The following is a 13,569-nucleotide window of genomic DNA, read 5'->3' as shown; positions in this document are numbered from 1 at the left end:
GATCTGCAGTGATGTTAAAAATAAAAGCAAAGCTTCCCTAGTGTAACAGATCTGTTGTTTCAAAGCCTGCAGATTCCAACCTGATGCATTCAATTTTGAGATACAGGATGCGTCAGAATTTTGTAACTGGTTTTGTCATAGCTAGTACACTTTTTTTCTAGGCTAGGCAGCATCTTCTAGCAGTGTGCAAACAATTGTATCTCACTTCAGATTTAACCATGTTTGATTCATCACTTTGTAAGTAAAGCCCTGAAGAATAGGAAACCAATTGCACTGTTAAAAGCCTCATATTATAATACAGGAGTGAGTTAGCTGTACCTGCAGAGGTTAAGCTTCAGCACATGAATTTAAATGAACTCATTAAAATCAACTTACAAATTAGCTCATTAAAATGCTACACTGCAGGTCTAGAAGTTGGTGGACCTGGCATCCCGTTTCCATGAAGTTGTGATTTAAGAAACGGAGGCCAGAAAGACAAGTATGGCATCCATCTTCTCTGTAGGCCAGCCAGACTCATCTGTACCCTCGTTCTTTATATCAAGGTAACTGTGATTACCCCATTAAGTTTGACTTTCCCTGAGCTGCAAATGTTTGTGGAATAGCCAGCACCCATTATGCCTCACAGTTACAAACAGATCTCATTTCAGAGGCAACTAATACAAAAACGTGCACAATTCTGTGATATGCATGAGACAAAAGAACGGATATTGTAGATCAGAGCATTAGTTTTGCTAACTGCATATTCATGACAATAACTGGCACCACTTCCTTGCTGTAGTAGTGTTTCTTAAGCAGGGTGCCACCAGATCCTTTGAAGGGTGCCATGAGATAAGAGGGGTGAGGAGAGAGGCAGATTAAGCCCAGGCTCAGGCTTGTACTTTCTAGAAGAACCCCCACTCCTCTGCCCAGCCTTTTGGCAAAGAGGTAAGTGCTGTAATATATAAATTAGGTTTTCAAATTGGGTGCCACTCAGTTCACAAAAACTATGGGGGTGGAGAGGTGCTCTAGTCCAATGAAGGGTGCCCTGAGCCCAAAAAGGTTGAGAAACACTGCTGTAGTGAGTTTTCTGTTCTTGCATATTTAAATTATGGATAATCACATCAGTTGTCTGAGGGTTTTATTTAATAGAAAGATGCCTAAGATTAATGTTATATTGTTTATAGAAAGAAAGACAGTAGGCACAAATGAGTGATACCATTTTATAGACCATTATAGTATCTTTATACATCTATATAAGAATAAGAGGCCAATGATGACAGATTAAACTGGCCCTGTTTTTTTATATAGCTTTTTAGTATGTTTATATGTATTCTAGAGGCACAAAGTAGGCAGTACAGAAAATAAAAATACAAAGATTATACGTTTCAGCTATAAATTTTGCAGCAAAATATATATATCCACATATATACACATAGTATTTTTGAGTACAAAAAATGTAACAAGGACATCTTTAAGCTAACTTCACTCATACCTCCTATCCGCATCAAATAATGCAGTGGGGAAAAAACTTAAAAACAGCAAAGATCATTTACAAATTTTTCTCACCACTTTTCTGTTTCTACAAAGTCAGAATAACTTACCGAAATGGTTGCATGTCAAGGAATTTGTATATAGACACCAAAGCAGAGTGCCATTTTAAAAGTTGCACTTGTAAGGACTTCATGGTCTGTACAGAAAGACATGGATTCATTTCAGTCTTGAAGAGCTGTGGGTGTGCTACTCAGACAGCTGCCTGCCAAGCCATAGGGTATCCGCTCATGAAAATCTTGCCTCCCCGCTCCTGCTCTTCCCCCAGAAATGAGGCAGTGAGTCTGCGGTAAGGGTGCCCCTCTCCCCTGCCCATCAGCATGTTCTAGAAATCTGTCTCTGAAGTGCTTGAACAGTGGGCAGGGGGCACCCTCTTGATGGCTTCATTTCCAGGTTTGCCATGTGCAGACAAGAGCGGGTGAGCAGAGGATTTTTGAGAGCAAGGCTGTGGGAGGCACTGGGGAAGCCATTTAGACATGCCTAGATCCTCAAGTGTTTGCATGTACCCAACTCCCTTACTCTTCCTCATGTGAGCAGGGCCTGTGATGTCAATGGGAACGCTGGCCTTTTTCAGGGTGGGCCAGAAGTGCACATCGTGCAAACTTTGCCTTCAGCGAGGAAGTATTTGAGTTTTTACTTCTAGTTCTCTTGGTGTCAAGCGCCACACTTCTTTTGCATTGAAGACAAAGCCTCCATCTCAAATAACTTTCTCTCCCTCTCCTCTTTTGGCTAATGAGGTATTTCTGCCAGGTTACCTGCTAAAGAGGAGAGAGAGGAAACTTAATTGTGAGAGAAGACATTGGGATCAGGGTACCTTCTGTTAGCCAGAAAACGTGAAAAGTGGCACTCTTTATGTCAGCTTTGCCTGATAAGAGAATTGAACAGGAAGCTGGAATGAACAATCCTGCTGAATGCGAAGTTGCCTCCAAACAGAGTTAAACTGAAGTGAATGGAGTTCCTCTCCCCTCCCCACCTGCACCGACTCAAATCCCTGCAGAAGCTATTGTTTGCCGGGTGATTGCTTATACTGCTGCCAAGTCTATTTGCTTTTGTGAGCAATTTTAGCAGATTACAATTGGAGCACAGAGGTTTGGGATAATCCGATTTGCCCTGAAAGACACAGCAGGAATGCACGACACGTCCCGTCTTACAACCAAATTATTGATGGTGAAATCCTCATTTTCTCTCACTTACTCTCATTTCCTTTTATTTAGTAAGAAAAAAGGGGTTGTTTAGAGATTTCAAGGCTGTCCTTTTGAAACAACAGAAATTCTGGGTTATTATCCCTGGTCTGTGGAGTTGGAAAGTCATTGCCACTGCTGACACTTTAACGCTGCACTGCTGCTTTTAAAAATCCTCCCACTTTTGAGGTATTTAACATGTGTCTTCTTGGCACTATCCAGCACTGACCTATATAGTCTGTTCTTTTGTAGGAAAACCAAGCTATTGCAACCAGTTCCTATCATCTGTTTCCTAAGACAATCTCCCTGTGTCTCTAGCACTCAACTGCCTCTCCCTGCAAGTCTGTAAAGCACCATTCTGTATTGCCATTCAGGGTGAAACATGAACCTGTACTGCCCACAGGCTGAAGGATCATTGTGATAAAGGGCAGCAGCCAGATTCTTATGCAACTACTAAATGTGTAAGTGAAGTGATGTGTCTAAGTGGGATTCTATTCCACTCTGCTCAAGACCCTGACAATCCATTAGTGCAAAAAGTGAGTCTGTCCTTTTCTTTGCTGCTTTCTGTGACAGTCTTACAGCTTGGTAGCAGCCTGTTACCAAAGTAGATGTGTTAATGGTTTTTAGGGGCTCAGGCAGGATCACTCTTGGGTGTCTAGGCCTACTGAGATGTCTAAGAGGCAGAATGGGACCTGGCTCCAAGTGTTCAAATGGATGGTGAACAGAGGGAAGAGAAAGAACAATAAGATTTAGTTCTCCATTGTTCTCTGTGGCCATGAGCCCTGTGCAAAGCAAGCCTAACTCATATTTAGGCCCCCCAAACTCCATCAAAATCAAATCTATTCAGTCCCTTGGACCTGTCCCTGAAGAATTTTTCAGTGTGCAGGGCTGCGGAGAATCAGGCCCATCACGTGTCACTGATCTCTGCCCTTTCCATGATTGAGACCTGGTGATGGAATAACAAGTTGCATCCTTGATACGAACGTTTTGCTTTGTCTTCATTGGTAGTGAAAGCTGCTGCTGTAGAAACTGTTGGAAATGTTTTGGATCCAATGGAGAGAGTAGTTTTGAACCACCTGACCTCAGTTCTTGCATTTTGCTCTGCTAGCCACTAGTTCCCCAATGCTCTGAATTAGTATTGCAAGGCTGCGAGTCCTTTTGGAAAATTTAGGTCTGTGTTTTTTCCGCTACTAGGTCATGCATACAACTTTGGTTTCATAAAAACTGAGAACATGTGACAGTAATAGCCCCCATGGATTATTTTAAGGTATAAATGCACTTTGGGCACATTATTGACTTTCAGAACCTAATGCTTTTACTGCCTTTGGAAAGAGATCATCTTTTCCATATCCGCTTATATGCACCTACACTGACCCTATTTGCAGAAGCAGAAATGCCCAGTTTGCCCTCGAAAGCAGGGGCTAGTTAGATTTGCTCTCTAGTTTGCTGAGTCCCTGGGTCAGCTTCAGAAGCTTCTCCAACAACTTGCAAAGTACCTGGACATTTCTGCTGCATAACTGGAACAGTTAAGGGCAAAACTTACCTTGTCCTCATTCACCTTCATGTCCACTCCCCGGTGATGGGGAAAGAAAAAACCATAAAAAACAAAAAAACCCCACCGCACATCTCAGAGCCGTCTTTTCAGTTCAATAGATTCAGGCTTTCTTTTCCCGGGTCATCTAGAAATGGATTTCCTTGCCCTCATGGAGTGAGGGCAAGAAGAAAGTCTATACCCTCTTCCACTTAAAATAAGCATTTAAATCCTGTGGGTGTAGATGGGGCTGCAGTAGAGAATACCAGTACAGTGTACCACCATCTATATTCCCAACTAACCACTGCAACCTCTAGACTTCCTTAGTATTCATTCTGTCTATATCCGGAGCAGCTAGCTCCAGTGTCATGGTGATTTTTAAGGCAACAATTTACTAGGAAATCAGCAATATACTTTAAATACTTCTGCATAAACTAGTTCCGTGGTGATTGATTTTCTAAAGTCACCGAAGATGCCTATAGTTACCCACAATACAATTATACCAAACATATACAGCTGAACTCTAGAAATCTTCATAGTGCTTTGTTATCTTTCCCAAGAAGAAGTGCCTTGTTACACGTTACTGGAAGTTTCTCCACTTGAAAACTCCCCAGTTGCACTGGGCAGGGTGAATTTCACATACCTACCCTTTTCCCAGCCCCTCCTGATACGAAGCAGTCTTTGGCGGACACAGGGCAAGAGAAAGAAGACTTTAGCAAGGATGACAGTACATGGCACCAGTAGTGTCAGGGTATAGGTTGGAGGCAAATAGAATTTGTATTGGTTTTCATCAAAGGCCCTTGTCCATCCGTAGGTGAGCGTGTGAAGGGTGCTGATGACCAAAGCAATAAATCCCAGGGTGGACTAAAAAAAGAAGAAAAAGCAGCAAATAATATTTAGTAGGGTGCTGAACTTCTAACAGCAACTCTCATGGCAGCAATGCTAAGCACATATGAAACAGCACCTTGATACAGGCTCTGATGCAGAAAAACACATCTGGTGCCCAGAGAACATAATACCTAACGCACCCAAAACCTGTTCCCAGGGAGAGTTGCCATCAGGGCTGGGCTGTCCTCAGAAAAGATAAATATCTTGAGAACAACGTATAGTTATTCATTCTCACAACCTGTGAGTAGATGTTATCCTCAACTTGGGCATGCAGAGGCTGAGGGTTTAAAATTATGCAACGGTTTACACAACAAGTCTGCACTGGTGCCACTGATGACTGGAACTGGGGCAAGTCCTCTGGGCCTACTATAGTGTTTATGAGCCACATTTAATAAGCTGTCTGTTTTGCAAGACTGCTGAACCTGTGCCAGGTGCTTCAGGCCATTTCAAAGTTTGCCTGTAATCTTCCTGGTGGCAGGTCCTAGGTGTGCTCCTGACCATTGCAGCAAGCCCTAAGCACCCGAGCCTTCAGGAAGGCTCCAGCCCCAGGGAAGCCACTCCACGGTTGATCCCAGGGCTTCTCAAGGCAACTGGAGATGGAGGCCTCGCTGATGTATTTCCAGTTTGGAGCATGCCTGCAGACTCGGGAAGGTGGTTGCGTGCTTGCCACCCCCATCTTTGCTGAGATCTGTCACTGTACCGGCACAGGCAATAAACACTTACACTTCATTGAAGTCTTGGTTGATGGCTTGCTAGTGATAAGAAATACTGCCCTCCCAAAGCAGCAGGAGCCTATGACAGAAAGGCTAGGAGCCAAAAAAGGGGAAGGAGTGACAAACTGGCCTGTCGGAGAAGAAAGCTTTGTTGGGAACTTGCTGCTTTTAAAATTAATTACCTCAGTCCCTGAGGGGTAATTAAGTAGGTTTTTAGGAGGACTGGGAGTTGGAGGAGAAAGACATTCTCTAGGGTGTGCTTTTGTACAAGTGGATCATAGCAGGGTACTTACCTAACTGTGTTCACTGTGGTGTTGGGGCCTCACAACCTTGTTTCAAGAGAGAGAAATATTTTCCCTATATTACACATAAGGAACTTAGCCAGGCCCAGGCTGGAAATTTGTGATTGCGCTACGAGCTGAATTGAAGTCTTCTGACTTCAGTTCTCGTGCCCTGTCTCCTAGCCCACTCTCCTTACCCTGGCCAGCTCTCCTTCTCTACCCACCTACCTACCAACCAAAAGCCACAACACATTTCTAAGCCTACTAGAGAACAAGCACTGCAAGCTAGGAGGGGAAAGATTCATTTTACAGTACTTGGAAAATTAAGAATGATAACTAGCTGGAATATACTCTGATTGCAGTTGAAATATATAATGCTTCTAGCAGCAGGAATCGAGTCATCATGGCTCATACATCATTTATCTACTGTTAGCTCTCACCGACAGCCAAAAATCCCTGGGTGAAAAGTGGCAGGAAGTACCAGCTTGTGACTAATCTTTCAGAGAAGATTTAAAATCGGAAAAAAAAAAAAATTACAAAGTAAAGTTCAAGCGTAGCCATAACTTTATGCATTAGGCAAAGTATTTTTTCAGAGAGTTAATCCGAAAGGGTTTTCATGGCTAACACTCGAGGCTGGAGCTGATTAATTTGTTTCATTGCAGTTTCTTTTTAAACAGCTTGTTGAAGAAGGCAGAAGGGGAAGACAGAAGTGGAAATTAGTGGGTACAGAAGACAAGGAGACAACGTATCAGTGGCTCAGTTCATATCAAATGCAAAACAACCTGCCGTTCAATGGCATGAAACTAAAACACTCACTGGCAAGAAATCCAGAGAAGTCTGGAACGTGGTCCAAAACAACACTAGGAATTCCTCGGAGCACAACAATGGGCCAATTCATTAGCTGCACAAATAAGCACCGGTGACAATGCGCTGCTTGAGACTGATCCAGCTCCCACTGCAGTCAATAGGAGCCTTCTGTTCGCCACGGGAGTCGTACTGAACTCTGTCCGTCTGTCTTATGGTGCATGGGTATGTGTGTTGTATACTAATGCCCTCTACTGGATGAAGCGCTAGCCTCACTAAAACCATGGATGTGACAGCACTGCCCAGTGCAGCGGTTCTCAACCTTTTTTAGACTCGAGGCACCCCTCGAAAAATAGTGGCTCTCAGTTTTTTGACTACAGAAGATGAACAGAACAGTTTTTCTATTGCTCAGAAAAACCATAGCAGGTCAGAATGTTGTTAACCCTGTGGACTCCTGTTTGAAATCTCTGGTTTATTTTGTAAACCAAGTTTGCACACCAAACGCCGTTAACATCGCGTGGCAGCCTTCAAAGAATCCCCCGGCTCCTCAGGATGCCACGGCACCTGGCTGGCAATCACTGGCCTAGTGTGTCCAAGTCCAATACAAGTTACAATACCAGGTCAGTCTGCGGCATACACGCAAGGTTGCACAAGCCAGTGTTGATTTAATGCTATTGGCCTAATGGTCTGTCAGATGTCCTGAAGATGCTTGTTCTGGTTTGCCGGTGTTCCTAACCTAACACAGTGCTGGTTCTTGAAGTCAATTGATTAGTTTGTAGCTGGGGCACCATTTAATGTGCCAGTATTTTCTGTGCTGGATAAGGCAGTGTCTGTCTTTGGGGAGTTTGGGAACCAGGACTGCAGCCAGACGGCGTGTGCAGCACTGCCCACCACAGCAGGCAAGTCGGGAAAGGGGTGTGGGGGGGAGGCAGATCAAGGCCCCCACAGTGAGGGAGGGAGTGGGGCAGAGACAGGAGCAGGGGTGAATGGGGACCTGGAGCGGGTGGTGGGATGGCTGGAGCCTGGGTAGCTCATCCAGAGACACGGGGCGGGGGGGGGCTCCCACCACTGTGTACTCCCTACAGGAGGCCCAAGCCCCCCGAGTTGTGTGTGGAGCAGAGGCAGGCTGCTGCTGTGGGCTGGGCTCTGCGCCCCGCTACCTCGGGAGCTGGCTGCTGTGCGCGATGCCACGTGCTTGCTGCTGCCGGGCTCCTGAGGCAGGGGCAGCGGCAGCCTGCCTCTGCGATGCCCCATGCACAGATCTGGGGCATGCATGCCCCCTGTGCCTCCCTCGGGGTGCACACAGCAGCAGAAGGCCCCTGCACCCCTGGATGAGCCACCCACGGCTCCGACCATCCCGCAACCCACCCCAGCCTCAGGGCCCCATTTGCCCCAGGCCCTGCCCCACACCCTCCCTAACTGTAGGGGTCTTGATCTGCACCCTGACCCCTTCTCCTTCCCTGACTTGCCTGCAGTGGTGGGCAGTGCTCCGCATGCTGTCTGGCTGCAGTCCTGGCTGTGTGCAGGCTCCACACCTGTGTCTATGCGTGCCTCTCCCCGTGTTGCAGCTGTCCAGAGCCCACACACTGGGGTGGAGCCTCTGCGCTGCCACCGCTGCTCCATGTTTGCAGGGGCTAAGCCCCATTAGCCCTGGCCTATGCTCACAACCCTTAAAAATCATGGTGTGGGGAGAATGTCATGGTATCTGCACAGTCTGCAAAACTGCGATTTTCTCAGGGCCCTAGTTATGTACAGAGAGCTTCATAGGATTATAGAAAAGTAGGGCTGGAAGGGAGCACATGAGGTCATCTCCAGTGGTTCTCAAACTTTTTGTACCCGGACCCACTTGTAAACACTGATGAGCAGTGCCGACCCAGTGCGCTTCACTCCCAACATGCTGCCCCCCACCCCCAGGCTCCAGCCCCAGCCCCCTAGTGTGTGGGGAGGGGGTGGGTATGTGGGCTAGCGGGGATGTGGGTGGGGGCGGCAAGCAGCCCCTTGCAGACTGGAACTGTAACAGCCTGCAAGGGAAAAGCCACGGTTTCTCATGTAAGTTTGTTGATCCATTTTTAAAGTTTGTTTGGGACCTTTTCATATATGTTTGCAACCCGCTTTTTAGTCGTGATCTACATGTTGAAGAATGCTGATCTAGTCCCCTGCTCTAGGCAGGATCGTCCCTGACCAGCCCATCCTAGCCAAGTGTCTGTCTAACCTGCTCTTGAAAATGTCCAGGGATGTATATTCTACCACTTCTCTAAGTAGCCTATTCCAGTGCCTAATCATCCTCATAGTGAGAAAGACTATAAGCAGCTGTTTCATTTGAAGCAGTCCTGATTGATCAAAACCTGGGAAAAAGAGGACAGGGATAGCTTCTTACACAGGCATATCTTTCCAAGCTGGTTGTAGCCCCTTGGAGACTAAAGAGGCACAACCAGTTTAATGTAGCTCTGATTGGTTTGGGGTATGGCTTGCATCAAAACAGTTGACAGACAGTCATCTACACATGAAGCTTAAATAGCAATTAACTCAAATTAACTGTGATTATTCCAAGGCAAAGTGCCAATTCAGATAATTCACAGGTACTTAATATGGGAAAATGGGTTTTGTCCATCTGTAAGGTCTGGGGTTTGCTGCAAGATAAAATACTCAAATTTGAATCAAGCCAGCTGTCTGTTTTTAGCTTGATAGGCTAGTCCAGGGATAGGCAATGATTTTTGGCCGGAGTGCCAAAACCGTCCACAATGCCTGCTTTGGAAGGTGCTGGAGTGCCGGCATGCCAAAAAAACAAAACAAGGGCAGGGGGTACATGGCAGGATGCCCGGCTTGTGCCCCTTGCCCCCCCACCCAAAGCCCCTGCTCCCCAGCCCTGCTGCCCCTCGCCCCCCAGCCCAGGCTCTGTGGTTATCAGCAGCTACCTGGCACCTGGACCAGCTGCTGCCTCCCAGCCCCAGCCCTGGGCTCCAGGGAGGCAGCAGATACCTGCTGTGCTGCCCTCACACATGCTGCGCTCCCAGCTCTGCTGCCCTCCCAGGCCTGGGTCCTGCACAGGGAAGCTGCCTGCTGCGGCAAGCTCCACGCCGCCTGGGTTACACTTCTCCTGTGTGCATGGGAGCAGTGCGGGCAGCACGCAGGATTGAGCCCCTTGCTGATGCCCCCGCCTGCAGGGCAAGTGTAGCCAGGGCAGTGGGGAGCTTAGAGCGGCAGGCAGCTTTCTGTGCCCCCCCGCTGTGCCGGGTTTCACACAGAGCAGCGGCAAGGGCAGCACAGTGGAGAGCATTGCCGGTCTCTGGTGCCTTCCCGGAGCCCAGGGCTGGATCTGGGGCTGGGAGGCAGCTGGGGCCGGGGCCAGGAGGCAGCAGCTGTTTCAGCCTCCCAGCTGCAGCCGACCCAGGTTCTGGGCAGCTGCTGATAGCCACGGGGCCCAGGCTGCTTGCAGCAGGGCTTCCAACTTCCTGGGTCGGTGACGCTGCTGACAACCCTGGCCTGACAGCGGCACTGTGCTGGGGCTGGCGGTGCCAGTGGTGAGGGCTGGGGCCAGGCCTGGGCCTGCCAGCAGCTGGCACCACTTCCATGGCTAGAGCCTAGGCCTGGCTGCTGGGGCAGTTGGCAGCATCACGATGGGGTCAAGGCATGAGCGGGGCCCGTGCCCGGCCCCATCCCAGCACTGCCGACAGTCCTGGCCTGGGAGTGGCATTAGGCTAGGGCAGCCCGCAACCATGGTGCCAGCAGGGGCTGAGCTCACCAGCAGCACATGGCTAAGGACCACGCCCCCACATACTCATGTACACAGCCCCATCCTGGCATTGCCGATTGCCCCGGCCCATGCTGCTGGTGAGCCTGGCCCCGGCTGGCACCACCACCTGCCCCAGTCTAGTGCTGCTGCCAGGCCAGGCGGTGGCAATGGTGCTGGCTGGGGCTGGGCCCTGTGCGAGCCCCAGCCCCGGCCCCATCCTGATGCTGCTGATGGCCCTGGCCCGGCAGTGGAACTGGGTTGGGGCTGGTGCGCTGAGGGCTGGGGCTGGGCCTGCTGACAGCACGGGCTAGGGCCATAGGCAGTGCCAGGATGGGGCCAGGGCCTGCATAGGTCCACGGCCCCGGCCTGGCAGCAGCACTGGGTTGGGGCTGGTGGCCGCAGTGGTGCTGGCTGGGGCCAGGTCTGTCGCCAGCATGTGGCTGGGCCTGGGGCCATCGGCAGTGCAGGGACAGCCCCGGCCCGGCGGTGGCACTGGGCTGGGGCCAGCCACGGCAGTGGTGCCAGCTGGGGCTGGGCCCAGGCAGTGCAGGGTTGGGGTTGGGGTGCCAACAGCCCCCGGCTTGGGGCTGGCACAGGGCTGGGGCCGGGGCCGGGCTGTTTCCAGGCAGCCATGTGCTGCTAGATTTGGGCATGGCTCTTCCCACCCCTTGGGGCAGGAAGCAGGCTGCGTGTCAATCAAAAGCATGCCACACACCGCCTTTGGCACATGTGCTATAGGTTGCCGACCCCTGGGCTAGTCCCTGGAATGAATGGCAACTGAACTGACTGAGCCACCATTAGTTTATAAAGATAAAGGGCAGAGCGCGTGTGGGCAGCGGGCAGCAAGGGAGGGAGTGTTAGCACATTTCATCTCTGGCTTGAAGTGGGACAATGGGCTTTCTCCCAGAAGGAAAAGGAGTTACCATACGTCCGGGAACCCAACATGTCCTTTTTTTTGGCCCCCTGTCCTTGTGTCTGGGAGGGTTTTTAAATGCAAGGAAATGTCCGGGTTTTTGCTCTGCCTCTGCTTTCCTGGGTTGGGAGTGGCAGGCAAGGTGATTGGCTGTGGAGGGGTGTGTGTGCCTGCGTGCATGTGCGTGCATGCAAGCATGCACATGGGAGCTGCTTGGGCAGCAGGGCTGGGGGTCAAGGTGCTACAGGTTGGGAGTGAGGGGCACCAGCAGGGCAGGGGGGACAAGGGGCTGTGGATGGGAGTAAGGGGGGGGCTGGTAGGGCAGGGGCTTAGGAGTGAGGGAGAGGCAGGGCATAGGCATATCACTGCCCCCCCAATCATATGTGCTGCCCCCCTCTCCTCTCCCCTCATTTTTATACTGGAAATATGGTAACCCTATCAAGTGAAATTTCTTCTGTTGCAGTTTGAAGTCATTGCTCCTAGTTCTGTCCCCTGCCGCTGCAGAGAAAAACCGATCTCCATCCTCTTTGGCTAAAAACAGATAGGAATTTTATCCCAGGTCTAATTTCTCCTGGCTCTGACTGGCATCACAACAGCTTGGGAACAGTCCTTTATATATACAGCTTGAATGGCAATTAACTCCTTGAATTAGCCCCTGTTGTCCCAGGAAAAATGTTATCTTGGTTCTTCACAGGAACTACATACTTAAAGTGGGACAGTGGGCTTATACTCTCTAGGATCCCAGAATAAAAGGCTTTGTCTTGGGACAAATCTGTTTTTAGCCTTTGTAGTCTTCACCCTTCAGGTATCTGAAGACTGTGATCAAATTCCCTTCCATCTTCCCTTTCCTAGACTACATAACCTTAGAACTTTCAGCATTTCTTCTCAAGTCTTGCTTTGTAGGCCTCTAATAATTTTCACTGTTCTCCATTGGACTCTTTCCGATATGTCCAAACCTTTCTTGAAACATGGGACCCTAAACTGGACACAGGACTCCAGGTGAAGCGTCACGAGTGCTGAATAGAGCGGAGGAATCACTTCCCTTGATTTGCAAGTGACACTTCTGTTAATACAACCCAAGATGGTGGTGGCTTTTTTTTTGTGACAGTAGCACACTTGCTCATATACAGCCTATGGTCCACTGTCACCCCCAGATCCTTCTCTGTAGTATTGCAGCCTAGCCAGTCATTCCTCAGCCTGTATAAGTGCATGCAAATTGTACGAGAATATAACCTGCCACTATGCATTGATTTAGCAGGGAAAACAATACACCTTGATGCTTGAAATTTCACATCTTAAATAGTAAAAGCACCCAAAATTGTTGTACTAATGTTGTTCACTATCTGGAAATGCACAAATAATTTGTTTAAGGATTAATCAGCCAAAAATTTCTCCTTAAAAAGAGATCTAGAATTTGGTGTTTAAAAATGATAACCCTACATAAAACGCCAACGTACCCATCATCAGCTGGAATGGGTATCTTGTGATGCAGTGTCATACATTTATTCTGCACTTCCAGGAATAGGTAGAAGTGAGCAGGGATTTCCATGCACTAAGCCAGCCAGTCACAACGTAGGGAAGCCAGGAGTTTTTTTGGGAATAGCATCATTCATTTACTTGGCTTTGACACTCATGCACTGTTAATATTGGTGTCAGGGGCCAGAGCAGCAGGCTAGCCAAACTGCCACACCTGGTCCCACCTGCCTGCTGGGCATCGCTGTCTGCTTCTATGCAGTAGCCTTTTAGTGTCCACCAGGTTACTCGAGACAGATACCACCCTGCTTAGCCCGGGGCTTTTGACCCATTTCTGGTTTCTTTGGTTGCCTCTTTGGTTGTCCTGTCCCATACAGTTATAACTAACTGCTCCAAACCTAGTGACACCTGGCTAGGTCCTCCCTGACCCCTTCCCTTGGCCTGTGGTTTTTCTCAGGGTGACTTCCTATGCCCAGTCCCTTATAGACCTCAGCTCCCTCACCTGCCTGCTCCTGATCCCCTGTC

General features: G+C 48.9%; 1 protein-coding gene across 2 annotated transcripts in view; it reads right to left on the bottom strand.

Moving 5' to 3' along the window:
• Window positions 1-1,185: 1,185 nt before the first annotated feature.
• Window positions 1,186-13,569, bottom strand: part of STEAP3 (STEAP3 metalloreductase) — a 34,604-nt gene continuing 22,220 nt past the window's right edge. For both annotated transcript variants that reach the window (XM_090045910.1, XM_090045909.1), the window contains exon 5: window positions 1,186-5,103. In XM_090045910.1, coding sequence (XP_089902036.1) covers window positions 4,813-5,103 — 291 coding nt within the window. In that variant the 3' untranslated portion in view covers window positions 1,186-4,812. The remainder of the gene's footprint in view (window positions 5,104-13,569) is intronic.

The sequence above is a fragment of the Crocodylus siamensis genome, chromosome 4 (genome assembly GCF_052110815.1).
Source record: "Crocodylus siamensis isolate JL-2025a chromosome 4, ASM5211081v1, whole genome shotgun sequence".
NCBI lineage: Eukaryota > Metazoa > Chordata > Crocodylia > Crocodylidae > Crocodylus > Crocodylus siamensis.
The sequence above is the reverse complement of the archived record's forward strand: the minus strand, read 5'-3'. Positions and strand labels throughout refer to the sequence as shown.